This window comes from Dromiciops gliroides, chromosome 1 (genome assembly GCF_019393635.1).
Source record: "Dromiciops gliroides isolate mDroGli1 chromosome 1, mDroGli1.pri, whole genome shotgun sequence".
In the NCBI taxonomy this organism is placed as follows: Eukaryota; Metazoa; Chordata; class Mammalia; order Microbiotheria; family Microbiotheriidae; genus Dromiciops; species Dromiciops gliroides.
Window position 1 is genome coordinate 561,168,529 of NC_057861.1, and position 27,412 is coordinate 561,195,940.

Here is a 27,412-nt window from a genome sequence, read left to right on the forward strand (position 1 = left end):
CCTGAGTTCAAATCTGGCCTCAGACGCTTAACACTTACTAGTTGTGTGCACCCTGGGCAAGTCACTTAACCCCAATTGCCTCACTAAAAAAAATAATAATAAACAAAAATAAAGTTAAGCTTCAAACCAGCTTTTACCCTCTCCTCTTTCACCCTCATCAAGAGGTTTCTTAATTCCTCTTCGCTTTTTGCCATCAGAGTGGCATCATCTGCATATTTGAGATAGTTAATATTACTTTTTTCTTTTACTTTTTACAGTTACATGTAAAGACATTTTTAAAACATAGTTTTTATTTATTTCATTAAATATTCTCCAATCACATGTAAAAATGATTTTAACCTTCATTTTTTAAAATTTTGCATTCCAATTCTCATCTTCCTGCCCCTCTGCCACCCTTTCAGAAGGCAAACACTAATTACACATGTGAATAAAGATACTTTCTAAGTTAAACATTTCATTTTTTTTTAAATTGAGTTCCAAATTTTCTCCCTCCCTCATCATTCCCCCCCAAAACAGTAAGCAGTTTGATATTGGTCAAGTTGTAAATAAACAGGCCAAAAGAAAAGAATCATGAAAAAAATAAAGTGAAAATAATATGCTTTGATCTACATTCAGAGTCCATCATTTCTTTCTCTGGATGTGGATAGCATTTTCCATCATGAGTCTTTTGGAGTTGTCTTAGATCATTATATTGCTGAGAAGAGCTAAGTTCATAGTTGATCATGGCATAATGTTGCTAATACTGTATACAATGTTTTCCTGTTTCTGTTCGCTTCACTTTGCATCAGATCACATAAGCCTTTCCAGATTTTGCTGAAATTTGTTCTACCTTGCTCATCATTTCTTATACTATAATAGTATTCCATGACGTTTATATACCACAACATATTCAGCCATTCCCCAGTTGATGGGCATTCCTGCAATTTCCAATTCTTTGCCACCACAGAAAGAGATGCTATAAATATTTTTGTACGTGTAGGTTTTCTTTCCACTTTTTTCTGATCTCTTTGGGATACAGACCTAGTAGTGATATTGATGGATCAAAGGGTATACGCAGTTTGATTGCCCTTTGGGCATAGTTCCAAACTGCTCTCCAGAATGGTTAGATCAGTTCACAGTTCTACCAGCTGTGTATTAGTGTCCCAATTTTACCACATCCTTTCCAACATGTATCATTTTTCTATCATCCAGCCTGGCATTTCACTTGATGTATTCTGTATATAAGTTATATAAATAAGGTAACAATATACACAGTATTATCATATTCTTTTTCCAATCTTAACCCAGTCAGTTATTCCATGTTTGGTTCTAACTCTTTCTTTCTTTCTTTCTTTCTTTCTTTCTTTCTTTCTTTCTTTCTTTCTTTCTTTCTTTCTTTCTTTCTGTGAGGCAATTGGGGTTAAGTGACTTGCCCAGGGTCACACAACTAGTAAGTGTTAAGTGTCTGAGGCTGGATTTGAACTCAGGTACTCCTGACTCCAGGGCCGGTGCTCTATTCACTGCGTCATCTAGCTGCCCCCCTAACTGTTGCTTCTTGACCTGCATACAGGTTCTTTAGGAGACAAATAAGATGATCTGGTACTCTTATCTCATTGAGGACTTGCCACATTTTGTTGTGACCCAAACAGTCAAAGGCTTTAGTGTAGTCAGTGAAGCAAAAGTAGATGTTTTTCTGGAACTCCCCCCTTGCTTTCTCCATAATCCAATGAATGTTGGAAATTTGGTCTCTAGTTCCTCTGCCTCTTTGAAAATCAGCCTTCTCTTCTGGTGATTCTCAGCTTGCAGAATCTTTTTTTTTTTTTTTAAGTGAGGCAATTGGGGGTAAGTGACTTGCCCAGGGTCACACAGCTAGTAAGTGTTAAGTGTCTGAGGCTGTATTTGAACTCAGGTACTCCTGACTCCAGGGCCGGTGCTCTATCCACTGCGCCACCTAGCTGCCCCCTAGCTTGCAGAATCTTAAGCATAAATTTGCTGGCATGTGAAGTGAATGCAATTGTTTGGTAATTTGAACATTTCTTGTTTTTGCCCTTCTTTAGGATTGGGATGCAAACTTATGATGTTTTCCAATCCAGTGGGAATTATTGGGTTTTCCAAATTCGCTGGCATTTTGAATGCAGCACTTCAACAGCATCATCTTTAAGGATTTTAAATAGCTCAGCAGGAGTTCCATCACCTCCACTAGCTTACTGTTAGTAATGTTTCCTAAGACTCACTTGACTTTATTCTCCAAGATGTCTGGCTGTAGATCAGTAACCACTCCAAATGGTTATCTGTGATGTTAAGATCTTTCTTATATAGTTCTTTTTTATATTTTTGCAACCTCTTCTTAATCCCTTCTCCTTCTGTTAGACGATGAATTTGAATAGTGTGGACCCTAAAGGGGAGCAGAGGTTGCTGAATTATGATGGTAGAGGAGGAGAGTCTGGAAATAAATGTCAGCAGAGAACAAGGAGTATTCCATCTCCCTCGCTACAACTAGAGAATTGGGAGCACAGTGGGGGAAAGGAGGTGATATTAGTTTGTATTTTTACTTTGTGAAGTCTCTTACACTTTTATTAAATCTTGGAAAGACTTTTACTAGGTGACAAAGGAGAACATTTTTTTTCTTAGTAAAAGTTGGGTTTTACTATTCAGTTAGATCTAACTTTATCTTGTTCATTTAGGAAGACATGTCGCTATTTTACGAATAAAGTTTTTTTGGTTTGTTTTGTTGTTGTTTTGTTTTTTACTAGAAAGTGAAGTATGCTTTTGTTTTGTTCTTTGTCTGTGGGACCATAGTAGTTGCTAGCATAGTTCCATATGCCCAGAAAAGGAAAATCATCCATATCAGTCTCTGGGAATTTATGAAGTGAAATTTCACCTAAAAAAATTTATCAGCTGACCTTTGTTTATATGAATATATAACTAAATACCAGCACTGCTATAAATTAAGTACTTTTTTTATGCTCAGGAGAGACAAGAGAATGTCCAGAAGATTGTTTTAGAAGGAACAGAAAGAATGGAAGATCAGGTAAGAAGACTACCATAAAATGCTACTCATAATAAAGATTAAAGAGTTTGTGTGTGTGTGTATATGAGAGAGAGAGAGAGAGAGAGAGAGAGAGAGAGAGAGAAAGTCTGGTGGTTCTTTCGGTTAACCTAATTAATAGTAAATTGAATTAGTGAGCTGCCAGGAATCTTAAAAGAACCTTTATGGAGAAAAAATAAGAAATTCCTCAACAAAGCTAAAGGAATCTATCCAAACATTTTACCCATAAAATAGAATGTGAGACACAGAACAAAGGTGGTGGGACAATCAGTGTAGGAATAATATCGACCACAGATGAACATTTTTCCCCCTTCCTTCTTCCTTTTCTGTAGGGTAAGTTTTGGATAATTTGTTCAATCACAGAATGCAAATCGTCACATCTGAGACTATTTACATTAAATGTCTGAGAGACACTAAAGTACAAATGTTTTCCTTTGGTTCAAGAGTAAGCATATTTGAAAAAACTTCCTTTGACCTGTACTAATGAGAAATGTCATCTTAAAATCAGAGGATAGTTTTTCATTCTTAAAATTCATATGATTATGTATAAGCTTCCTTTTATTTGTAAAAAAAAAATATTAATAGTCATAAGGATCCTGGTATAAGTCCATGCTTCACTATTTGAAATTACTTGATAAAAAGATTTCCAGATTATGCTGTCTCTTAGTTTCCCTAGCTATAACATGTGAAAAGCACTACATGTCCTTTTAATTAATTTTTATATCTCAAGTAATAAATTAGAAATATTCATTTTATTTTATTTTTTGTTTTTGCGGGGCAATGAGGGTTAAGTGATTTTCCCAGGGTCACACAGCTAGTAAGTGTCAGGTGACTAAGGTCGGATTTGAACTCAGGTCCTCCTGAATCCGCGGCCAGTGCTTTTATACACTGCGCCATCTAGCTGCCCCAGAAATATTCATTTTAAACCAGGGTGCTCATATAATGACACCTGGCAGTGTAAGCCATAGTTGGCAGTATGTGACAAATTCACTGACTGGAAAAGACTTTCTGGAAAAATCAAAATCATTGATTAGTACATATACCCTTAAAAACTTTGAGTGGGAAACTTGTTTTACTATTTGGCTCTTTTTAATGTTATGAAGCATTTCTACCAAATGAAAGTGTTGGTGCTTGCATTCCTGCCATCTCACCATCCAAGAAAATCTCATTTATCCCTTGTTTTCATTGTTAGTAGTTTCATTACTAAGATCTCCCTGTTTTGCATGATCTTTTTTGACCTCATTTTACTTTATTGTGTAGGGTCAGAGCATTATTCCAATGCTCACTGGAGAGGTTATTCCTGTAATGGAACTCCTTTCATCTATGAAATCACACAGTGTTCCTGAGGAAATAGATGTAAGTTCATATTTGTATTATGAAATCAAAGCAGTGATATTGTTTCACATTTAGCAATCCTTTAATTAATAAATATAGTGATAGGATGTTAACACAAAGAAGTATCTTTGGAAGGGGAAAAAGTCTCTAGCAATTAAATAGAAATATTTTAGGCAATTTGGTCATTGTAAATGAACATTTTTGAATCGTATAAGCTATATTAACTTTGTCACTCATACTCTTTCTGGGAACATAGAAGTTCTAAAAATATAGTACTTTTTATAATGGCAGTATATAACTCAGACATTATGTTAGATTCTACTTGTGAACATTTATCATAGCCTTTAGTCATCATGATATGGTGAGTGTGTTGGTTATTTTGGTTGTTGTTCAGAGTGTGTATTAAGTGCTTTTCAGTTTGAACGTGTGCAAATAATTTTTACCTGAGTCTTTTTCTTTGGAAGTTTTTTGTTCTCAGAGAATAGTAATCCAGAATCTTTGGTTGGTTAGATTGTGGCACCACTAAGAAACCAAACAGAACAATGCAGGAACACCCATTGTTACTCTTGTTGATCTAACTCTTGAGTTTTTTTGTTTTGTTTTGTTTTGTTTTGTTTTGTTTTTTGGTGGGGCAATGAGGGTTAAGTGACTTACCCAGGGTCACACAGCTAGTAAGTGTCAAACGTCTGAAACCAGATTTGAACTCAGGTCCTCCTGTATCCAGGGCTGGTGCTTTATCCACTGTGCCACCTAGCTGCCCCTAACTGAGTTTTAGGGGCTATCTTGGATGATAAGAACTCAGTCAACTATGTTTATGGAACCTCATTTAACTTGCACAACCAGCTTTCACAAGCATGCTTCTAATTTACTATTAAATGTAGAAGTGATTATTTTGTGGCTTTCTTTGATTCAAAGTAATAACGACAGTATGCTCTTTCAAACTTTCATGTCACAAACTTAATGAACAAACATTATTTTAAAGCACTTATGTACTATGCTTTCTGCTAAGTGCTGGATTAAAATCATAGGGACAAAAAATTATTTCCATACTAACCTGTTTTCTAACCTGGCTAATTTTTTTTCTTTGCACTTTAGATAAGTGATACAGTACTAAATGATGATGACATTGGGGATAGTTGCCATGAAGGTTTCCTTCTCAAGTAAGAATTTTGTTTCTGCTTCATAAAAGCCAATTAAAATAGTTTTTAAAATAAAATGGTGATGAAAAAAATAAGATGGAAAAATCACCCTTTTTTCTCTGGAAGTAGCAAAAGGCATCTGTTTTTTGTATATCTTTGTTTGATCCTTATTAGGTCTTTTGAAAAGTTGTTTTGGTTATCCACAGTTTGGTAGAAGAAACTGAGGTACAGAAGCATTAAGATTTATAAGGCCTGACCCTCAATTTGATAGTTATGTCCATACCTTCTATGGCCCCCTTCTTTGTTGTATAATCATACATAAATTAACAATCTTCCACTTAATCACCTTCCACATGAATTTCAAAACCAAGTCCATAATGGCAAAAGTAGACATGAGATAATCACAGCAGTAATTACTGGATTTTACACTATAGCTTTGGGTTTTATCATGATTTAAAGATGTTACTATGAAATCATTTGTATGGTTTGCTTTTATTTGATTTTCAATGTGTAAAATTGTCTTATTTAGTTAGTAAATTTAATTCATTTAACTTACAGTGCCATCAGCTCCCACCTACAGACCTGCGGCTGTTCTGTAGTAGTAGGTAGCAGTGCAGATAAAGTGAATAAGGTAAGTCACTTTATATTCAGTGGCTTGTATTAGTATTGTCAGTATATCGTATGCTGTAATTTAAAGGTAGGAATTATGCTGTAAAGGCATTTGGAAACAACAGTCTGACCAAATGGCTGTCATGTACTATGACAAAAAGTGAAAAGTCATTTATCATTTGCAACTGGACATTTCATAAACCATTTTTTAAAATAATAATAAACATTTTTATTTAAAGTTTTGAGTTCCAAATTCTGTCCCTCCTTCCCTCCCTCCCTTTTACCTTCCCTGAGGTGGTAAGCAATCATAGAGGTTATACATGTGCAATTATGTAAAACATTACTATATTAGTCATTTTGTATAAGAAAACTTGCAAATAGGGCAGCTAGATGTTACAGTGGATAGAACACTGGCTCTGGAGTCAGGAGGACCAGAGTTCAAATCCGGCCTCAAACACTTGACACTTGTGTGACCCTGGGCAAGTCACTTAACCCCAATTGCCCTGCCAAAAAAAAGAAAAAAGAAAACTTCAATAAAAGAAAAAAATGAAAGTGAAAAATAGTGTGCTTCAGGGCAGCTAGGTGGCACAGTGGATAAAGCATTGGCCCTGGATTCAGGAGTACCTGAGTTCAAATCCGGCCTCAAACACTTGACACTTACTAGCTGTGTGACCCTGGGAAAGTCACTTAACCCCCTTTGCCCCGCCAAAAAAAAAAAAGAAAGAAAGAAAAAAGAAAAGAAAAATAGTATGCTTTAGTCAGTGTTCCATCAATATCAGTTCTTTATGGATAGTATGTTTCATCAATAGTCCTTTGGGATTGTCTTGGATCATTGTATTGTTGAGAATAGTTAAGTCATTCACAGTTCTTCATCAAACAATATTGCTGTCACTGTGCACAATGTTCTTTTGGTTCTGCTCACTTCACTATACATCAGTTATATAAGTCTTTTCAGGCCTTTCTGATATCATCCTGCTTAGCATTTCTTATAGTACAATAATATTCCATAACTATCATATACCACGGTTTGTTTAGCAATTCCCCAATTGATGGACATTCCTTTGATTTCCAATTCTTAGCCACCACAAAAAGAGCTACTATAAATATTTTTGTACACATATGTCTTTTTCTGTTTTGGGGGATGTCTTTGGGATATAAACCTAACAGTGGTATTGCTGGATCAAAGGGTATGCACAGTTCTATAGCCCTTTGGGCATAGTTCCAAATTGCTCTGTAGAATGGTTGGATCTTTGCACAACTCCACCAACAGTGGATTAGTGTCCCAGCTTTCCAACATCCAATATTTTCCTTTTTTGTTATATTTGCCACTCTGATAGGTGTGAGGTAACTTCAGTTATTTTAATTTACGTTTCTCTGATCAATGATGAATTAGAGCATTTTATCATATGACCATAGCTTTGATTTCCAAAAAATCCATTTTTAGTTGATTGCATAAATTACATAAAGGGAGGGAAAGTTTTTTTATAGTCAGACAAAGAGATTTTACCATTCAGTACTTTTCTTCTACTTCATCCATTTACATTTCCTTCCCACTCCTATTGAACTCCTATTTTCCCATTCTAATTATTTTCCTTTTTTGTTTGTTTGTTTTTTGTGGGGCAATGAGGGTTAAGTGACTTGCCCAGGATCACACAGCTAGTAAGTGTCAAGTGTCTGAGGCCGGACTTGAACTCAGATCCTCCTGAATCCAAAGCTGGTGCTTTATCCACTGTACCACCTAGCTGTCCCCTCTAATTATTTTCCTTTTTCCCTTCTACCTCCTACTTTATTCTTTTTTTATTCCCTCCCTACTCTCTTCCATTTCCATTTCATCCTTTTTGTTTGTTTGTTTGTTTGTTTTTTAGTGAGGCAATTGGGGTTAAGTGACTTGCCCAGGGTCACACAGCTAGTAAGTGTTAAGTGTCTGAGGCCGGATTTGAACTCAGGTACTCCTGACTCCAGGGCTGGTGCTCTATCCACTGTGCCACCTAGCTGCCCCTCATCCTTTTTTTCTACTTCTTTAAGCCCCAAATTAATCTACCTTGTACATTCTCAGAGGAGAATTGGGGTGTAAATAGCATCATTGCTATTATGATTGCTCTCATTCCCTCCTATTCTAATGAGGTGACCAAAAAGATCAGACCTGTTAAGTTTAGTCATTTTCGGAGTTGCTTATTTGTAATAATGAAGAAGAAAATTACACAAGTAATTCAGGTATTTACATTTTGTTTAGAAATGTATCATTTTGGGGCAGCTAGGTGGTACAGTAGATAGAGCACCGGCCCTGGAGTCAGGAGGACCTGAGTTCAAATCTGGCCTTAGATACTTGACACTTACTAGCTGTGTGACCCTGGGCAAGTCACTTAACTCTCATTGCCCCACCAAAAAAAAAAGTATCATTTTGCTTTTTAGTAGCACATATTTTCCTACTTGTTTTTAAAAAATTAATATTGAAATTATTTTGGATTTTCTGGTTCATATATGGATTGATGGTAGAAATGATCTAAAAGTATATACTGCTGGGGCAGCTAGGTGGTGTAGTGGATAGAGCACTAGCCCTGGAGTCAGGAGCACCTGAGTTCAAATCCAACCTCAGACACTTAACACTTACTGGCTATGTGACCCTGGGCAAGTCACTTAACCCCAATTGCCTCACCAAAACAAAAATAAATAAATGAATGAATGAATGAATGAATGAATGAATGAATGAATGAAAGTATATACTGCTAGCCAAAAGAAACCAAGATAAAAAATCTCTGCAAGTAATATGCAGAGTGAATAATCCATATTTGAATAATGCAGTTTTAGTGTAATTTCAGCATCCATGCTATTCACGCTAATGAGAATAATATCATATTCCCCAGGAAAAAAAATGCAGTGCTTCTATTTTCAAAAAGACCCTTTCAGGGGCAGTTAGATGGCACAGTGGTTAAAGCACTGGCCCTGGATTTAGGAGTACCTGAGTTCAAATCCGGCCTCAAACACTCTGTGTGACCTTGGGCAAGTCACTTAACCCCCATTGCCTGCAAAAACAAAGAGACCCTTTCACATTATGTTCATTTAATGTGATGAGATTTTCTTCAGTTTCTAATACTAGTGGTCTCTAGACTTTTTTGATAGCAGTACTCTTTTCAAGAAAAAGAAGTGTTAATTTTCAAATTTTATACATGCACTAATGTAATGATTATAAATTTGTATACTTTATAATTATAATAATTAGAATTTTTCATTTTTGTCCAAAAAAATTTGCCATGGTGGGTGAGGCAACTTGAAAGTGTACATAAGTATTAGAAACATTTATTACTCTTTTTGGATTTATGTATCAGTAACTATTAAGTTTAATAAGTTTCTAGTGAAGATTTCCTTCTTTAGTGATCTTTTTACTATATATTTTTTTCCTACTGAAATTCTCATTTGTTTTACAGATAGTGAGGACATTGTGCCTTTTTTTGACTCCTTCAGAACGAAAGTGCTCCAGACTTTGTAGGAATGAGTCTTCATTTAAGTATGAATCTGGATTATTTGTACAAGGCCTTCTCAAGGTACAACTTGTGTTCTTTTCTACAAAATGAAATGTTATATCATTTTGGAAACTCATTTAAAATATTTACTCTTTTCTGTGTTAGTGTTTAATGTGTCATTTGACTTTTACATCTAGTTTTTCCAGAAATTTTATATATATAATACATATACTTTTTCTTTTTTCATTGTGGAATGTATTCCAGGGAATTTAGTCTCCACAAAATCACTATTCTTAGCCTAAAGCATGTGTCCTAGGGTATGTTGATTGTATAGTCAGTGGGACACCACAGTATGCTCCATTGCCAGTGCTCCATGTATAATTCTGCTACACCTAACTTGCAAAAACCACTACAAAAGCAAATTTATTTTTGTCTCTCTGAGAGAAAATTTCTACTAATTTACACTCAAATTGGAATTTTTTTCCTGAGCAAAGTTAGTAGTATTTTTAAGTTTACACCACCTTGGATATTAACTGAGGGAGAAAAAAAAATGTTTCCTATATGCATTTTTATTTCTATTTGTATTTTAAAGATTATTCCACTTTTCTCTTTTTTCTGCATTTCAAGGCTACAGTGAACCTAAAATGCCTAAATGCCAAATACCTAAACTTGGAAGTAATTATTCAGATACTTAATTATACTAAAATAATCAAATATGTATACATAAAATAAAAACTTGCATATTGTTCTGAGACCATTATTCTCTCCTAGGGTTGCCTTCTTTTGAGCATGCAAACAAGGCAAAGTGGAAAAGGGTCGGGGTGGGGAGATTAAAAAAAGAATGCATATAGAACATTGTGCTTATCTCACATGATAGAGACATGATAGCATCACCCTGGGTACCACAATGATAACTTCAATGTGACTACTCCTTGGGGGGCATTAAAACTGCCAACTTGGTTTGTGCAAATTTATCAAAATAAAAGAGTACATTCATGTTCAGAAAGTAATCATTTGAGGAAATTAATGGTCTTTAGTAGCATTTCCTGATGATAAAATCCTAGGACTTGTAGAACTGGAAAAAATCATTTAGTCCATTCTCTTTCATATGTATCTCTGCCTGCTCAATTCCTGCTCATTCTTCAAGGTTGGATCAATTGCTATTTCTTTCCTGGTCCCTATCCCATCCAACAACCCACCCCCACCCTATTTTGTACCTCACTTTGCATTTTTTCCTTCTTATATTATGGTTAGTTGCATAAACACGCTAACCCTCTGGCCAGACCATAGGGCGTAAGAAACAGCATGGTATAATGAAAAGACTACTAAATTTAGAGATAGAGAAGCTGGGTATCCCTTTTCTGCTACTTATTAGTTGTATGATCTTGGTGAAATCTCTTAAAACTCTTGGGGCTTCAATTTCTTCATCTGTCAAATGAGGGGAAAGGTCCAAATGATTTATAAGGTTTCTTCCTGCTCTAAATCCTCTGCTCCATTAGTAAATATCTTTATCCCCCACAGTGCTTAGTTTATTATATGAATTCAGTAATTACTGAGTGAATGAATAGATGTTTACAGATCAAAACCTGACCCTTAGAAAGGTGGCCACACAGTCACCTAGACAGTTAAGTGGTTCACTCAGACCTCCTGAGGTACAGTGTAGTGCTCTTGCTCTGTATATGCCAGTTTTCCTCATGTAAGGAAAAAAATGTTTCATCTATTAATAAGTTAACTGTCCATATTAAGGATTTCAGGTGTGATGGATGAAATTGGTATGGAAAGAACTTGGTTGGAGTTAATCTGAAAAAAAGGATTTTTCAAAAATGGGAGTCATAACTAAATAGAAGTATAATAGGCTCTCTTGGTAGCTCTTTGAAAGTTTGGAAACATGGTACCAGCCAATGAATCAATATCTATTAGTAAATTTAAACATGTTGAAAATAAAGGAATGTAAATAACCCGTTGAGTTATTTTTGATAGCTATTAAAGGCATGCAGAAATAGCACCTGCTGTTGGACTACTTAAAACATCCTCCAAGAACTCTTTATCACAACAAAATTCTTTATATAAAAAAAAAAATTTCCAAATCCCAGCCATTTTTTTCAACCAACATTTGGTAGAAGAAAATTTTAGTACTACAAAAAGCTTTGGATCAAAATAGCTCCTTAGTAGTCCTTTTAGTTGGATTTTACTTGCATAACTCTCAGAAGTGGTCTTTCATTGTACCTAGCCTTGCTAGATATTTCTAGAAAATTTCATAATGTTTATTTAGAAATATTTTGTAGAACAGGAAAAAATCCCCATCCTGAAAAAACCTGAAAGTATGGAAGATTTATGTAAAGTTTTCATAGTATGTTTAATTTCTCTTTTACTTTGACAGGATTCAACTGGAAGTTTTGTGTTGCCCTTCCGACAAGTCATGTATGCCCCATATCCCACTACACACATAGATGTGGATGTTAATACAGTGAAACAGATGCCACCCTGTCATGAACATATCTATAACCAGCGTCGTTACATGAGATCAGAGCTGACTGCGTTTTGGAGAGCTACTTCAGAAGAAGATGTGGCTCAAGATACAATTATCTATACAGATGAAAGCTTCACTCCTGATTTGTATGTAATGGCTTCCAAATTATACTTGATATTGCTCTATTTCCACAAACTTAATTATTAACTTTTGTGCTAGAATACTGACAATAACATCTAAATGCATACAATTTAAATACAATGTACAAAAGATAAGGAACATGATTAATGATAATGTTTGAAGGAACATTTTCTAAGTTAAATGGACCTTTTTCTCTTGTGCAGTTTTTCCTGTCATCATTGTCTTTTTTTCCTCGAATGGTTCAAATTAGCCTTTAAAATGACAGTAGTATTAATATTAATTTAATTAGCTAAACAAAAGGAATAAATTCTGGCTATTTTTATCCTGAAGAAAGCATGCAATATACCCTGGGCCTACTGCAAAATACATTGCAGTATGTGAGTGAATTATTTTTTACATACCATTTTACGTATTTCAGTTACAGGATATGGCTTTTAAATTCAGTGAAATGAAAATCCATGATTATAAATTGAATATCTTTCTCCCAAATAGAAAAATGGTGACTATGAAAATAAATGGTAATGATCATAACATCATGAAGAAAATACACTGAAAATAAGAGAATTATAGCATAGCTTTCATTTTTTAATCAGTCAGATGTTATCATTTTCTTTATGAATACAGCTGTTCACCAAATTAAATTGTCTAGACCAGCAAAGATAGAAAGAAAGAAGGTTCAAGTTCAGATTACCTGAAAGCTTATCCACAAAAAATGTTTTTTCCATTTGCTCATGCCAAGAAGTGTATGGCTACAATAGTGTTGTTCCATGTCATTATAATTGACCTGGAAAAATAGAGTACTGATGTTTATGGTAGACATAGAAAGTGGAGAACTTAAGTCACCATCCCATTGACCTCTTATCTTATATACAACTTCCATTGAGACCAGCAGACAAATAGAGCCTATCTTGTTTCAGCTCCAGTGTTTCTTGCATTTTCTCTAAAGTAACATCACTGGGGGCCGCTAGGTGGTGCAGTGGATAAAGCACCGGCCCCAGATTCAGGAGCGCCTGAGTTCAAATCCAGCCTCAGACACTTGACACTTACTAGCTGTGTGACCCTGGGCAAGTCACTTAACCCTCATCGCCCTACAAAAGAAATTCATTCATTAATTTTTTTTAAAAAGTAGCATCACTGATTCATTCAGTTTATCAGGTTGCCTTAAGAAATCCTACATAATTCTCATCCAATGCTACCTAGTGTCTTAGAATTGGAAATACTGGTGTCTAAGTGAACCACTGATCTATACAGCCAAGCATGAGAAGTGCTGATTTTGCTACTGGGTCACTTTTCTTCTGCCAGCATCTCTGCAAACCTCTCATCTCTCCCCTTATTTTTTAGACTATGGTGAATCTGACATTCTTTCCCATTACTTCTGCTGAGGATATATTTCTCTGTACCACCCTGGCTTTTAATCCATACTCCTACTTTGTTATGCTTTTTTTTCTTATTCTGGGGGGGGGGGCAGGGCAATGAGGGTTAAGTGACTTGCCCAGGATCACACAGCTAGTAAGTGTAAAGTGTCCGAGCCAGATTCGAATTCAGGTCCTCCTGAATCCAAGGCTGGTGCTTTATCCACTATGCCACTTAGCTGCTCCATAGTTTCTTATTCTTTATTAAATGCTGACTTCCTTTCTGACCTGAATCTGACTTTGGATTCTGATAAATACTTTGAGAAAGAGTACAATATTTTCCTGATTTTTTGAGCCAAGGTGGGGGATATTCTACTCTCTAATTTTCATAATATATATCAGTTGATCATAATCCCCAAACATACCCTAATAAATACAAGGATAATTGAAGTTAATGTAAAAGAAATCCCAGATGCCTCTCCTGTAGTACCATGTTAGTCTTCCTTTATACCCTTTATTTGACATTATTTCCCTCCCAAACCTGATTATAGAGTTATTAGTTTAGAAGAGCAAATTTATTTACTGCTTTTTAGAACCAATCATTACTCTAATTAACTGCTTACACTTGAGGCATGGTCTCTGTTTTCAGAGATAAGTTATAGTAATCCACATAGTGATTTGACTATAATACAAAGAAGAAAGTGAACTGACCTAAAAGTTTCTATAGGAAATAAGCCCCTCAAATTATAGATTATAATTCAAGTTCAGTTCCTTAAAACCAGATTTCTTTTCTCTTCCTACCATCCATAAACTAATTTTCTTTGTTGCCATTTTTTAACAGTCTGACTTATATTCTGTCTTTACTCTGTCTTCCCAGGAATGTTTTTCAAGATGTCCTACACAGAGATACACTAGTAAAAGCCTTCCTGGATCAGGTAATAGTTGAATTAAGAATCAACAGGAATAAAATATTTTCTTATCTAATATAGGCCTCCATTATCCCAATTATGTCATCCATTACAAAACGAAATCATATTTTTAATGTTTTTCCTTAATAGCATCAAACTTATTTTCTTCAGTACTAATGGAAAACCTATAGAATAATTATGAAAAAAACTGGTGTTCCCACATCCACTGCTGTATATTTTAATTAGTCACACTAACCATAGATTATAATGCTAAAAATTACTGACTCTTGAGTCAACTGAAATAATTAAGTGGACGTAGCACTTTCCCATTTAAGTAGGTCCCTTTCTCTCCACCCCCAAAAAGAGACATTTTTGACTAGTTAAACAGGCATTGTGATAAGTCATGGTGATATAAAGACAACCAATGAAATTATCCCTGCTGTCAAGGATCTTACATATTTGGGGGGAGAAATAACATGTACACACAATATATACAAAATAAAAATAAGATAATGGAGCCTGAGAAGGTGTGAAATGGGAGAAAAGTATTCTGTTTGAAGAATATCAAAACCAGTTCAACTGGACCATTTAATGCATAAAGAGTGGGGGGGAAGGTTTGAGTCAAGGTTGTAAAGGTTTTAAATGCTTTTGAATTCTATCCTTAGAGGGAATAGGGAACAATTGGAGTTTATCAAGCAGCCTAGTGACTTGGTTAGATCTGTGCTTTAGGAAATTCACTTTCACAGCTCTCTGGAGAATGGATTGGAGAAGGGAAAGACTTGAGGCAAGTGGGCCCATCAAGGCTATTACAGTAATCCAGGCAGGGAGCCATGAGGGTTTGAATTAAGTTGAAGAGAAAGACAGAGAAGATGTGAATGGGGAATCATTAAGACTTGGCAAATGCTCAGCACCTACTATGGGCCAGGCATTGTTCTAAGTGCTGTGGATCAAAGAAAGGTAAAAGAATCTTGTCTGATTGTAATATATGCATTTGAAACTTTGTTGGTGAAGAGTTTTAAAAGATATTGTGCTGCGTCAAATCAATTTTGGGGAATCAGCAAGCAAACATAGTGAAGTCTCGTCATTTCTAATTTCACTCAGTTGTTTGAAAAGATAAATTCTGTTGTAGAAAATAGTTTTTAAAAGCTGCCTGTTCCTTTTTTATATTTTGAAAGATTCCATCAATATATGTGTCGACTGGGGGCAGCGATTTGGCACAATGGATAAAGCAACGGCCCTGAATTCAGGAGCACCTAAATGTGACTTTAGACACTTGACACTTACAAGCTGTGTGACCCTGGGCAAGTCACTTAACCTTCATTGCCCTGCATATATATATATATATATATATATATATATATATATATATATATATATAGAGAGAGAGAGAGAGAGAGAGAGAGAGAGAGAGAGAGAGAGAGAGAGAGAGAGACCATACTCACAAAATGAGAAAGGCATATCAGTTGGTATTTATTCAAGTTCATTTGATTAAGTTTATTGAATAGTAATAGTCTTCACCACATCCCAACCTCCTATTTCTTTAATAATTTCCTTTCACTGCAAGGCCTTTTATTTTATTTTTCTTTCTTTCTTTTTTTTTTTTTTTTGCAGGGCAATGAAGGTTAAGTGACTTGCCCAGGGTCACACAGCTAGTAAGTGTCAAGTGTCTGAGCCTGGATTTGAACTCAGGTCCTCCTGACTCCAGGGCCGGTTCTCTATCCACTGTGCCACCTAGCTGTCCCCACTGCAAGGCCTTTTAAAACTGTTAATGCTTTCAAGATTACATCCCCTCCAGTCCATTTCCTTTGTGTATACTTGGTCTGGTCCAGCCATTCTTCCTGATTTCATTATTTTAAGCACCATTTCACATTCCTCCTATAGCACAATGGGAATTGAGATGTTCAAATGTAGTTTAGTTGTCATTAATAAAAAAATAGATTGTTTTAAAACTTTTTACAGTTATTCTAAATCAGTCTATTTATTGCCTTTTGATAGCTTTAGAAATTTATGGCATTGAAATACCTTTTGACTTACTCATAAATTGTAAAGGCTTTAGAGGGGAAAAAAGCAAGAAATAATCATCTCAGAATTATAAACAGAATTTCACTGCATTAATTTGCTAATTATTCTTCTGTGCTATGAACATTATTTGGTATTTTATTTAAAATACCAGCTATGTCTATATATTACATGGGAGCAGATGAATAATAGGAGTTGATGACTTGTCCCAATCCATTTGATTCTTCTTGTATTCTGCTTTTCCCAAGTGAATACTTAGGGACATCCAACTCAAAAAAATCTCCTAGGCAGTAGGGGGTATGGTAGTCCAAATGCATGATGGCTTCACCCAGTGTCTGCCCAATATCAAAAGTAAATCAGAGCTATCTGGAGGATCTAGTTATCTACAGGAGCTCCTTCTTCTTCCTTTTGGACTCTATACTTGGCATTTCCATATCCTTGGCATTAAGAGGGCGTATTTGGCAAGAATGTCTGCCTTATGCCTTGTTTCTGCTATTACATCATTCGAGGGATCTTGTATAATTTTGACATATATTAAAGCCTTTTTGGAAAAGATCACTTAGGGTACTCTTTTTCTTAATCAAATCAAACATTTTTTTATAGTAAACAAACAATAATTTGAATGAAAAGAATAAGAAAAGGGGCAGCTAGGTGGCGCAGTGGATAGAGCACCGGCCCTGGAATCAGGAGTTACCTGAGTTCAAATCCGGCCTCAGACACTTAACACTTATTAGCTGTGTGACCCTGGGCAAGTCACTTAACCCCAATTGCCTCACTAAAAAGGAAAAAAAAAGACAAGAAAAACCAAGTGGGTCCAAGTCCCAGATGCCTCTCTTAGACGAGCAGTCTCCAAAATATGTCCTGTGGATGCATGATCCATTCTCTTTGTGATAGCCAAATGTGGGCTTGTCCCTAAAAGAGTTACACCATTTCCCTTTCACTAATTATGGTTCACCACTTGCCGTAATTCTTCCCCTCTCAGTGCTGGCCCCAGTAAGTAGCTGTGTTGTGCAACAACCCCTAAGTTATAGCTAACACTGCCCCAGGTGTGTTGCAGTTGGGTAGGCAGCTTGTCCTAACAATCACCCCAGCCAATGATTGCTCCCCTTCCCTCCCCCACCCTCAGTCTCCTTTTGGCTACCACAGACACCCTTCATTAGATGGGCTTTGTATTTGGCATAGTGGCCAATGAGTAAGATGCCCCGCTTTTATTTATTAGTGAGAGAATGACTAACATAGGATGAGCAAGCAAAACAGTCTGCTTTGCAGATCCCATTGCCTTATCTTTTTCTTCCAAACTTTTAGAACATAATATTTTCAAGGAGGGTATCAGTATCCTTCCTGTCTCCCTAATTCTCAACCTTCTTTTTCTCATTCATTCGTTCAACTGAAACTACTTTGTTCAGAGTTACTAATGTTCTCTTAATTAACATGTCATTAGTAAAACCTCATATCTATTGGTACACTTTAAAGTCATCCAAATAGACTTTCAATATGATTTTAATCCATTGGTTAAAAATGCAAAAGTTCACAGCTTCCAATTACTTTGCAAGAACAACTGATTAAAAAAGGAAGATGGAAATTTACTCAGTGAATTTAAACAAAAACCTTTGAGTGACTGGTGGACATGATTGGAAAACGAGTATCAGGATTTAGTGAGCTTAGCCAACAATGATGGATTTTTTTGTTGAGAACTATGTATCTCAGTGATGTTTCTTTTTTCAACTATGACAGATTTTAAACCAAGTATCAAAATGATACAGACTTAAAAAATAAAATAAAATAAATTAAAAAAAAAAAAGAGGGGCAGCTAGGTGGAGCAGTAGATAAAGCACCGGCCCTGGATTCAGTAGTACCTGAGTTCAAATCCAGCCTCAGACACTTGACACTTACTAGCTGTGTGACCCTGGGCAAGTCATTTAACCGCCATTGCCGCACAAAAAAAAAAAAAGATACAGACTTTATACTCATTATCACAGTGTTGAACCCAAATTTTCAATTGATCACATTAAAATATTATTCAGCATAAAAACAGCTAAGTGATTTTTAGCAATAATGATATTTTAGTGAGCAACAAGGTTCTTTTGTAGTGTTAAATGTTATTTTCAGAGTATTTCATTATATCTTTATTTCTATTTTGGGGAAAGTTTATGATGTATAGGGCTTTGTACAATAGTACATACAAAGGTTGTCATGCCGGGGTGGGAGTGGGGATAAGCTCCTGCTCTCTATAAAATGCTCCAGTGGCGTGCGTCTCAAATAGCCTCTGACAACTGAAGCCCAACTCCTGGCCTTCTCGTGGTGGAACTGTTTCCACTAGCAGGAGAAGGAGCGAAGGCGAGTCACTGGCGCCTTAAAACCAGTTGCTTTGGGCAGGTGGGGCTGGTCAGCCTTGGAAGGCAACTCGCCTAAGGGAAGGAACCCTGATTTTAAACCTCCGCTGCCTTGCGGCTATACCCATATATGGGAAAGGCTTCGGGAGTTAACCCTGAGGAAAAATCAGGAGTCAGAGTCCCTTAGGCAGTTGGATGTTGGACATCACATCCCTCTGGCAACTCCTGCGGCAGCACTGGTGCCAAACTGTACTGGCTCTGCCTCTCCTTTGGATCCACCAATGTTGCAGAGAGGGAAAATCTGCTGCATGGGCAACAGCTTGTTTTCCATATTGATCTGCCCAGGCCAGCACCCTGGAGAGGACACTCCATCTACTCCTCATGGGATAGATACAACAAGGGATCGGACTGCACAGCCACACTGGCCTGTGGCTCTTCAAGGCACTGATCCATGGTCGTCTGTGACTGGCGGAAGCCTACTACATGTATATAATTTATGAACAAGAAAATACATATATTAGAGTGCATGTACAAACATTTTTTATCAGTAGGGATAGGTTTTTTAAATTAAAAAAAATTTCTATTTTTAATTTTTCTCAGTTACATGTAAAGGTATTTTTTGAGTTCCAAATTTTTTTTCTCGTCCTCCCTTCTCTTCCCAGTTTTATAGCCTTTTCGTCATGGTTCTAAATTGCTCTCCAGAATGGTTGGATCAGTTCTGCATTAGTGTTCCAATTTTCCCACATCTCCAACATTTATCATTTTCCTTTTTTGTCATATTAGCCAATTGGATAGGTGTGAGGTGGTGCCTTAGAGTAGTTTTAATTTGCATTTCTCTAATCAGTAGTGATTGAGAACATTTTTTCATATGTAGCTATAGATATCATCTGAAAACTGCTTGTTCATATCCTTTGACCATTTCTAAATTGGGGAATGACTTATATTCTTGTATATTTGATTCATTTCTCTATATATTTTAGATAGAAGGCCTTTATCAGAAATATTGTTTGTAAAAATTGTTTCCCATCTTTCAGCTTTCCTTCTAATCTTGTTTGCATTGGTTTTGTTTCTGCAAAACCTTTTTAGTTTAATGTAGTTAAAATGATCCACTCTGCTTTTCATAATGTTCTCTGTCTCATCTTTAGTCATAAATTCTTTCCCTCTCCACAGTTCTGACAAGTAAACTATTCCTTACTTTTCTAATTTACCTGTGTGGTATCACCCTTTATGTCTAGATCATGTACCCATTTTGAATTTACTTCAGTGTATGGTGTAAGATGTTGGTCTATGCCTAATTTCTGTCATAATATTTTCCAGTTTTCCCAGCAGTTTTTGTCAAATAGTGAGTTCTTATCCTGGAAGTTAGAGTTTTGGGGTTTATCAAACAGGAGATTGCTGTGTTTTGTGTGCCTAACCTATTCCATTGATTCCTCCTCTTTCTTAACGGGCACCAGATAGTTTTGATGATTGCTGCTTTATAATATAGTTTTAGATATGGTACATCTAGGCCACCTTCCTTTGTATTTTTTTTCATTAATTCCCTTGATATTCTTGACCTTTTGTTCCTCCATATGAATTTTGTTACTGTTTTTTCTAGATCCAGGAAATAATTTTTTGGTAGTTTGATTAGTATGGTATTGAATAAGTAAATTAATTTGGGTAGAATTGTGATTTTTATTATATTAGCATGGCCTACCCATGAGCAATTTATATTTTTCCATTTGTTTAGATATGATTTTATTTTTTAAAGTGTTTTGTAATTGTGTTCATATGGTTCCTGGGTTTACCTTGGCAGGTATTTTATATTGTCTACATTTATTTCAAATAGAATTTCTCTTTCTATCTTTTGCTGCTGGATTTTGTTAGTCATATATAGAAATGCTGATGATTTATGTGGGTTTATTTTATATCCTGCAGGAATAGTGTTTTTTTTAAAGGCTTGGAGACTACCTGGATGGCCAGTGCATAGTGCATGCATGTATACGTGTGTGTGTGTGTGTGTGTGTGTGTGTCCCGATAGGCAGTGAGCTACCCACAGAGTTGAATAAGAGAAGAACATGCTGAATTACCTTAAGGAAATGTATAATGTTTTTAATGACCTTCAAGCTTCTCTCTTTCATCCTTTTACAAGTCATGTAATACAAGTCTCAGGGAATGAAAATTGAAGATGTTTCTTCCAAAGGTCAGTGTAGAGACACTATGAGCATAGACTAACATATTCCAAATGAGGAATTGTGTAGGAGAAGCAGGATAAAGTATATCATCTTCTGGTGACAGATTTATGCCAAGAAAAAAGAAGGGACAGTTATGTAGCAAGAACAAAGAATAAGCAATGAACAACTTTCCTGATCCATTGGTAACCTTATAATGTCAAGACATTACGTAAACTCATATACAGATAACGTCACACTAGGTTAAATTGCTTTCTTTCTTTTTTTTTTTTTTTGGTGGGGCAGTGAGGGTTAAGTGACTTGCCCAGGTTCATACAGCTATTAAGTGTCAAGTGTCTGAGGCCGGATTTGAACTCAGGTTCTCCTGAATACGGGGCTGGTGCTTTATCCACTGCGCCACCTACCTGCCTCCTTGAATTGCTTTCTCTGCTTTGAAGAAATACACATTAATGAGATTATACTACCATCAAAATATTGAAGTGATTTTGCTATTTACTTTAGTCAATAAATAATGGGTTTTTATTATAGTAGAAAATGATCGTTATAATTTTCCTTACCACAACTAAAGTATTAGTAGGTTTTCTGTAAAGCTCATCCCTATAATTAAAGTAAGTTTATTTCATCACCAGTGGCAGGCCCTACCTAAAAGTGACAAGACCTGGAGTAATGGGGATTTCTAGGCTCCTTTGACTTTTTCCTTTTGGTGACTGCTTTACAGTCAATTACACTTATGCAATAAATGGTGAAATCAAAGACAATCTCTTTGTCTTTTCACATTTTTCATCAGTAGTTTGTTTGAATAGGTCAGGTTAAGGTTGTTGCAGTTGTACCCAATATCATTTTATTTTTCTTATTCTAATCTCATATTGATTTTGATCTTTGCCCAAACAAGTGTGATTACTCACAGAAAACTGATTCTGGTAACTCCCACATCAATAACCACTATTTCCTGACTAAGATAATAGTTTCAATAATAGAACATAGTTTCCTGTTTTTAGAATCATATGTCGGGGCAGCTAAGTGGCGCAGTGGATAGAGCACCGGCCCTGGATTCAGGAGGACCTGAGTTCAAATCGGGCCTCAGACACAACACTTACTAGCTGTGTGACCCTGGGCAAGTCACTTAACCCTCATTGCCCTGCCAAAAAAAAAAAAAGAAAAAGAATCATACATGTAGAGCTAGAAGGGAGGAAGGGACATCAGAGGCCAGATAATGCATATATACATTATTTTACAGAAGAGGAAATTCCAGTGAGGTTAAGTGACTTGTTCAAGGTCACACAGATAGTAAGTATTAAGACAGAATTTAACCCAGGTCCTCTGTATCCAGGTCCTCAGAATCCAATGTTATTCTAGGTTTTGATACATCTTATACATTATATCACTCTCTAGATGAAAGCATAGGTGGTAGTTAGACTTCAGTTTCCTAAATAGTCTGTAAGCCTTTTTGGCTTCTTTGTTTCTCTAATCTAAGTGGTATTTTCCAACATTTTCTGTAATCTTTTATACACACCTTCACATCAGAGTCACAAAGTATAAAAGTTGGTTATTTTGAAGACCAACTAGTTCTTAGAAAAAATTTATTAATCTCTTCATCCTCTGCAACAGATGTCAGCACATACGCTGCTGTTGTCTTCATGGTATTTTGTTTATGCTTATCATAAGCATTGTAAGAAAAGTTGATCAAATGTCCCATAAAGTGGTGTTTCTTGTTGCCTTTGAGTACACTATGAAACCAGCTCCCCCAATTTCTGTTTGCCTCTCCAAGGAGAGTGTATGAGCCATCATCCATTTATCTGCAAACTACATTTTGCCTTTCTGTTTTAGCATGAAAAATGTCAATATTGATGTATTTTTGTTTCTGTATGTAAATTTGTTGTTCCTTGGACAAAGATCTCATGCTTAGAGTACCAGTAGTAAAGTTAATGTTTATAAATGGTTAATGGTTTATGAATTTTATTGTAAATAATAAAATATTATTGGATATCACCCTCTCTTTGCTACTTCATCATAGTCACTGCAGAAGCAAAATGGGGCCACATTGGATGGTAGAAATGGATTTATGGAAAGAATTCTGGGAGAAACATAAATATGAAAGTGATAGTTTTTAGAGTAACTTTGTTTACTCATAAAATACCATTGTTTTTCTTATAGGTGTTTCATTTGAAACCTGGTTTGTCTCTGAGAAGTACTTTTCTTGCACAGTTTCTACTTGTCCTTCATAGAAAAGCCTTAACGCTAATAAAATACATAGAGGATGATACGTAAGTAAAATTTCTGGTAGAATGAAGATAATTTTAGACTTTTTCAGGTGAGCATTTTATATAATGTAACAAGAGTTTTTCCTTGTAATTTTCAGGCAGAAGGGAAAAAAGCCATTTAAATCTCTCCGAAACTTGAAGATAGATCTCGATTTAACAGCAGAGGGCGATCTTAACATAATAATGGCTTTAGCTGAGAAAATCAAACCAGGCCTACATTCATTTATCTTTGGAAGACCTTTCTACACTAGTGTGCAAGAACGGGATGTGCTAATGACATTTTAAAAGTGTAACCTTTTAAGTATATTTCATCATACTACCTTGAGTGCTGTTCAGAGAAAATGAGTGTTATGAAAAATATCATTTTTTTGGTCATGCATCTAAAGCTCTGCTGTGCACTTTGAACTAAAAGTTATTATATTGCAGTCTTTATGAGATAAAGTACTTTATAATTACTTTATCAGGTACATCATAACAAATGGATCCCTTTTTGATATGCACTTTTTTGGAATAGCCTTTTGTTTACAATTACAATATTCTTTAATGTTAGGGTGATATGTAAATTTGACTATAGCTGCTATCTTCAAGAACCTTGCAAATATTTGATTTAAATTCATCTCAGAAGGTTTTGTGTTAATACAGTTGTTTTCCAAATTATTTTTCCAGGGGTTTTAGGTTGCTATAATATTTTGTATTCTGTAAATCAACCATTTAAAAATCAGAGCAGTTTACTAGAATCATTTATAGAACTAAAAGAAAAAGTGAACATAAATTAAACTTCAAATAGAAATAAAATACTAATCAAGCAATTATTAAACTTCATTGAAAAACAAAATAATAATCAGACTCCCTGATTGTAGTGGGCTACCCTATATTTCTTATTTTATCATCCAGGCTAATTGAACTATGAACAAAATATGGGTATTTGAAATTTACATTTAAATTGCTCTTATGAACTTTTTAATAAAGCATTTTTCTTTGTTAAGTCAGACTAAAACATTTGTCTTTACCTCCTTGAAAATAAAAATTGGAGGGAGAATATAAAATGTTCCTAAAGTAATTTAATTTTCCCTTCACATATGCTTATACTGATCTTGTTTTTCAATCATTGTAGCTCTGAAATTGTAAAAAATTATATCAAAATGCATTGGTTTAAACCTTTTTGATCATTGAGAGCTTTTCTTTCTACCTGTTTACACCTTTGAGTTCAAATTCATAAGAGTTTTGTAGTATTGTCTTTTCTGGATCAAATGGGAGAAAGCAAGATGTATTTTTTCTATTCCTTTTTTTCTTAGGGTGCATGAGTTTGTTTTTTTGTAAAAAGCATTCTGATTAACAACTTTAAATGGATAATATGAGTGCTTTAGAGGACTTGGGATTTTGCCAGTTTATGTTTTATATTGGAGTCTTTGAAAAATTAACTTTGTGGTGCTAACATTTTCTTTGCCTTTATCCTTACCCCAGAGCCCAAAGGTGTTACCATGCACAATCATATTGTGATACTTTAATTTTTATTCTAAGAAAGCCCTTTATTGAAATTTTTCTTAGATTATGAGAGATTCCCTTGCTTCATAATTTGTTTTTCCTTTTGAGACCATTTTGCCACTTAATTTTTAAAAATGGAAAGATGTAATTGAAAAGGAAATAAAGTATATGTTTCTAAGTTGCATATCCTGGAAAGGATGATGTTAGGCCACAGTTAAGCACATTATACTTATTTGGTTATTCTTTCCACATTCTACATATTCAGAACATCTTCATCATGAAGAATAGGTACTACTTTGACAGAATTTGGATATTATTTGATTTCCTTCATATTTTGGGCCCTACTGCTAAATTTACAATAACTGATTAACATGTTTCTATGTTCAGAATATTGTTGGCATGAACATTGTGCCAGTGCCCAAGAAAATGTTTCCATTTTAAATTGTACTAGAAACAGTAAAAAGAATATTTAGAACAGAAACAAAAGGATAATGTTTGAGTAGACTTGCCAAGAAAATTTTACCCACAATGATACAACTTGTTTTAAAAGTTAGAAAGTTTTTATCATCACAAATAATAGCTGTCAAAATCTTGATTTTTAGGCAGAACACTGATTTAAATACATAATGCACTATAGCTCAGAGCTTTGAATAATTAATGGACACTACTGTGTCTCATAGCTCACTCAAAGCCTTGATACTTAATTTAAATGCTGGATTGTTCAAATGCTGGGTTGTATGTATAGAATTAATAATGTACAGTGAAATAAGTTATTAGAGCATGTGCAGATTCCATGTTGCATATCTTGTTTTTCCAGGCAGGAGGATTTTGAATAAAATGTCTTAGAAATTATTTTTGTGTGACAGTCATTTGTTCTAGGCATATTAATACTTGGTTATTGGAAAGCTGATTGAGCCTATAGTTTGTGCTAGCCTAAGTAGATACCCAGTTTGACTGTACTAACCTTTTATTAGTCATTAGCTTGCTGTTGTTTCTTAAAAGGAAATAGATTGTATTTTGAGTTCATTTTTAACAAAAGTTCTACTGTAACATTCAGCTAATTGCCAGAATCATCTGGGAATTAAAAACAGCAGTACCGCCCCATTTTCAGGTGTGTGTGTGTGTGTGTGTGTATTTAAACACATACATATGTATTTTTTAAATTTCAGTGTAGTCATCTGGCAGTTAGACTCAAAATCAGATTGTCTAGGTGGAATTATGATTTCATAATGTGTAGAGACAACAAGCTCACTCAATTCTCTTTCCATAGGACTCCTTTATTAAAAATGCAGACAATGAAAACCTCCAGTTGTAACCAAGGAAACAAAGATTAAAATAAAAAAACTTTTGATTCTAGGAGAACAGGTTAACCCACTATAAGTCAATTTAGTAACAGATTACTGAAAATGCTTTATTTCTTATGTTCTTGGGTAAGAAATGAAAACTAAACGTTAATGCTGCTAGATAAAAATGACACAGCTTTCCAAGTTTCTGTAATGCATCAGAAATGGAGTAAATTTCAGCAATACTGCCTATCAAGTTAGGCAAGGTATTGGAAAAGTCTCTTATTTAATGCATTTTAGTTTTTAGTTTTTGTTTTTGGGGGGCAGGGCAGTAGGGGTTAAGTGACTTGCCCAAGGTCACACAGCTAGCAAGTGTCAAGTGTCTGAGGTCAGATTTGAACTCAGGTCTGCCTGAATTCAGGGCCTATGCTTTATCCACTGTGCCACCTAGCTGCCCCCTGCATTTTAGTTTTAATATGCAGCTTTCTAAGTTATCATTTCACAAATACCTACTTTTGTGAAAAGTTATTTACCCTTGGAGTATAGTTTGAAACACATATAACCACCCAGTTTTTAAAGTTGGTGCTAGACAGGGGCAGCTAGATGGTGCGGTGTATAGAGCACCGGCCCTGGATTCAGGAGGACCTGAGTTCAAATCTGGCCTCAGACACTTGACACTAGCTGTGTGACCCTGGGCAAATCACTTAACCCCAATTGCCTTACCAAAAAAATTTAAAAAGAAGGCAACATGTATTAACAAATGTTCAAACTCTGCCTTTTGGCTTTTACTAAATGTAGTTATGTTTGAGTGGGTGCAGTTTGATTTAATATGTGCAAATCCTTGCAATAAGTTGTCATATAATTAAGTTCTATTTGTTTATAACTAAAAGAACATGAACTCAGAATTTGGATAGTCCAAAACCAGGTTTTTTTGCCTCCAATAATAATCCCCAATTCCCAGTTTTACTGAGTCACTATTAGTTTAATGGCTATATAAAATTTTATTTAATAATTTTTTTGCATAGCATTCATCTCTAATACGTTAACTGAGTGGTGCACTGCTGGGTGCAGACTGCTTTATGCAACTCCTTAAATCCCCATCTATCTATTTAGAATTTTTATTTTCCAAAATTACATGTAAAAAAGAAATTTTGACATCAGTTTTTTTAAAGCTTCTTGTTCCAAATTCTCTTCCTCCTGTTAAGGGCTAAAATTCTAGCTAAACTGTCTAAAATATCTAATGAGTGGTCGCCAATAAATTATAAGCTTTAGCAAGAGTTAGACTTTTAAGCATTTATTAAGGAGAATAAGAATTTGGTAAAGAGAGAGAAAGGCCTAGATTTCTATCTATTAAAGGGAGAGCACATTTCTAGCTCCCTTCTCCACCAGAGTCCAGAGGAAAAGAGAGCGCGAGACT

The 27,412-nt window shown here is 35.3% G+C and overlaps 1 protein-coding gene across 3 annotated transcripts in view; it reads left to right on the forward strand.

The window, feature by feature from the left end:
• C9orf72 (C9orf72-SMCR8 complex subunit) overlaps positions 1-25,564 on the forward strand; it is a 45,751-nt gene extending 20,187 nt beyond the window's left edge. For all 3 annotated transcript variants that reach the window (XM_043976685.1, XM_043976686.1, XM_043976687.1), the window contains exons 3-11: positions 2,951-3,010; positions 4,289-4,384; positions 5,459-5,523; positions 6,061-6,133; positions 9,537-9,653; positions 11,953-12,188; positions 14,413-14,470; positions 23,121-23,230; positions 23,326-25,564. In XM_043976685.1, the coding sequence (XP_043832620.1) occupies positions 2,951-3,010; positions 4,289-4,384; positions 5,459-5,523; positions 6,061-6,133; positions 9,537-9,653; positions 11,953-12,188; positions 14,413-14,470; positions 23,121-23,230; positions 23,326-23,512 (1,002 nt within the window). In that variant the 3' untranslated portion in view covers positions 23,513-25,564. The remainder of the gene's footprint in view (positions 1-2,950; positions 3,011-4,288; positions 4,385-5,458; positions 5,524-6,060; positions 6,134-9,536; positions 9,654-11,952; positions 12,189-14,412; positions 14,471-23,120; positions 23,231-23,325) is intronic.
• Positions 25,565-27,412: the final 1,848 nt, after the last annotated feature.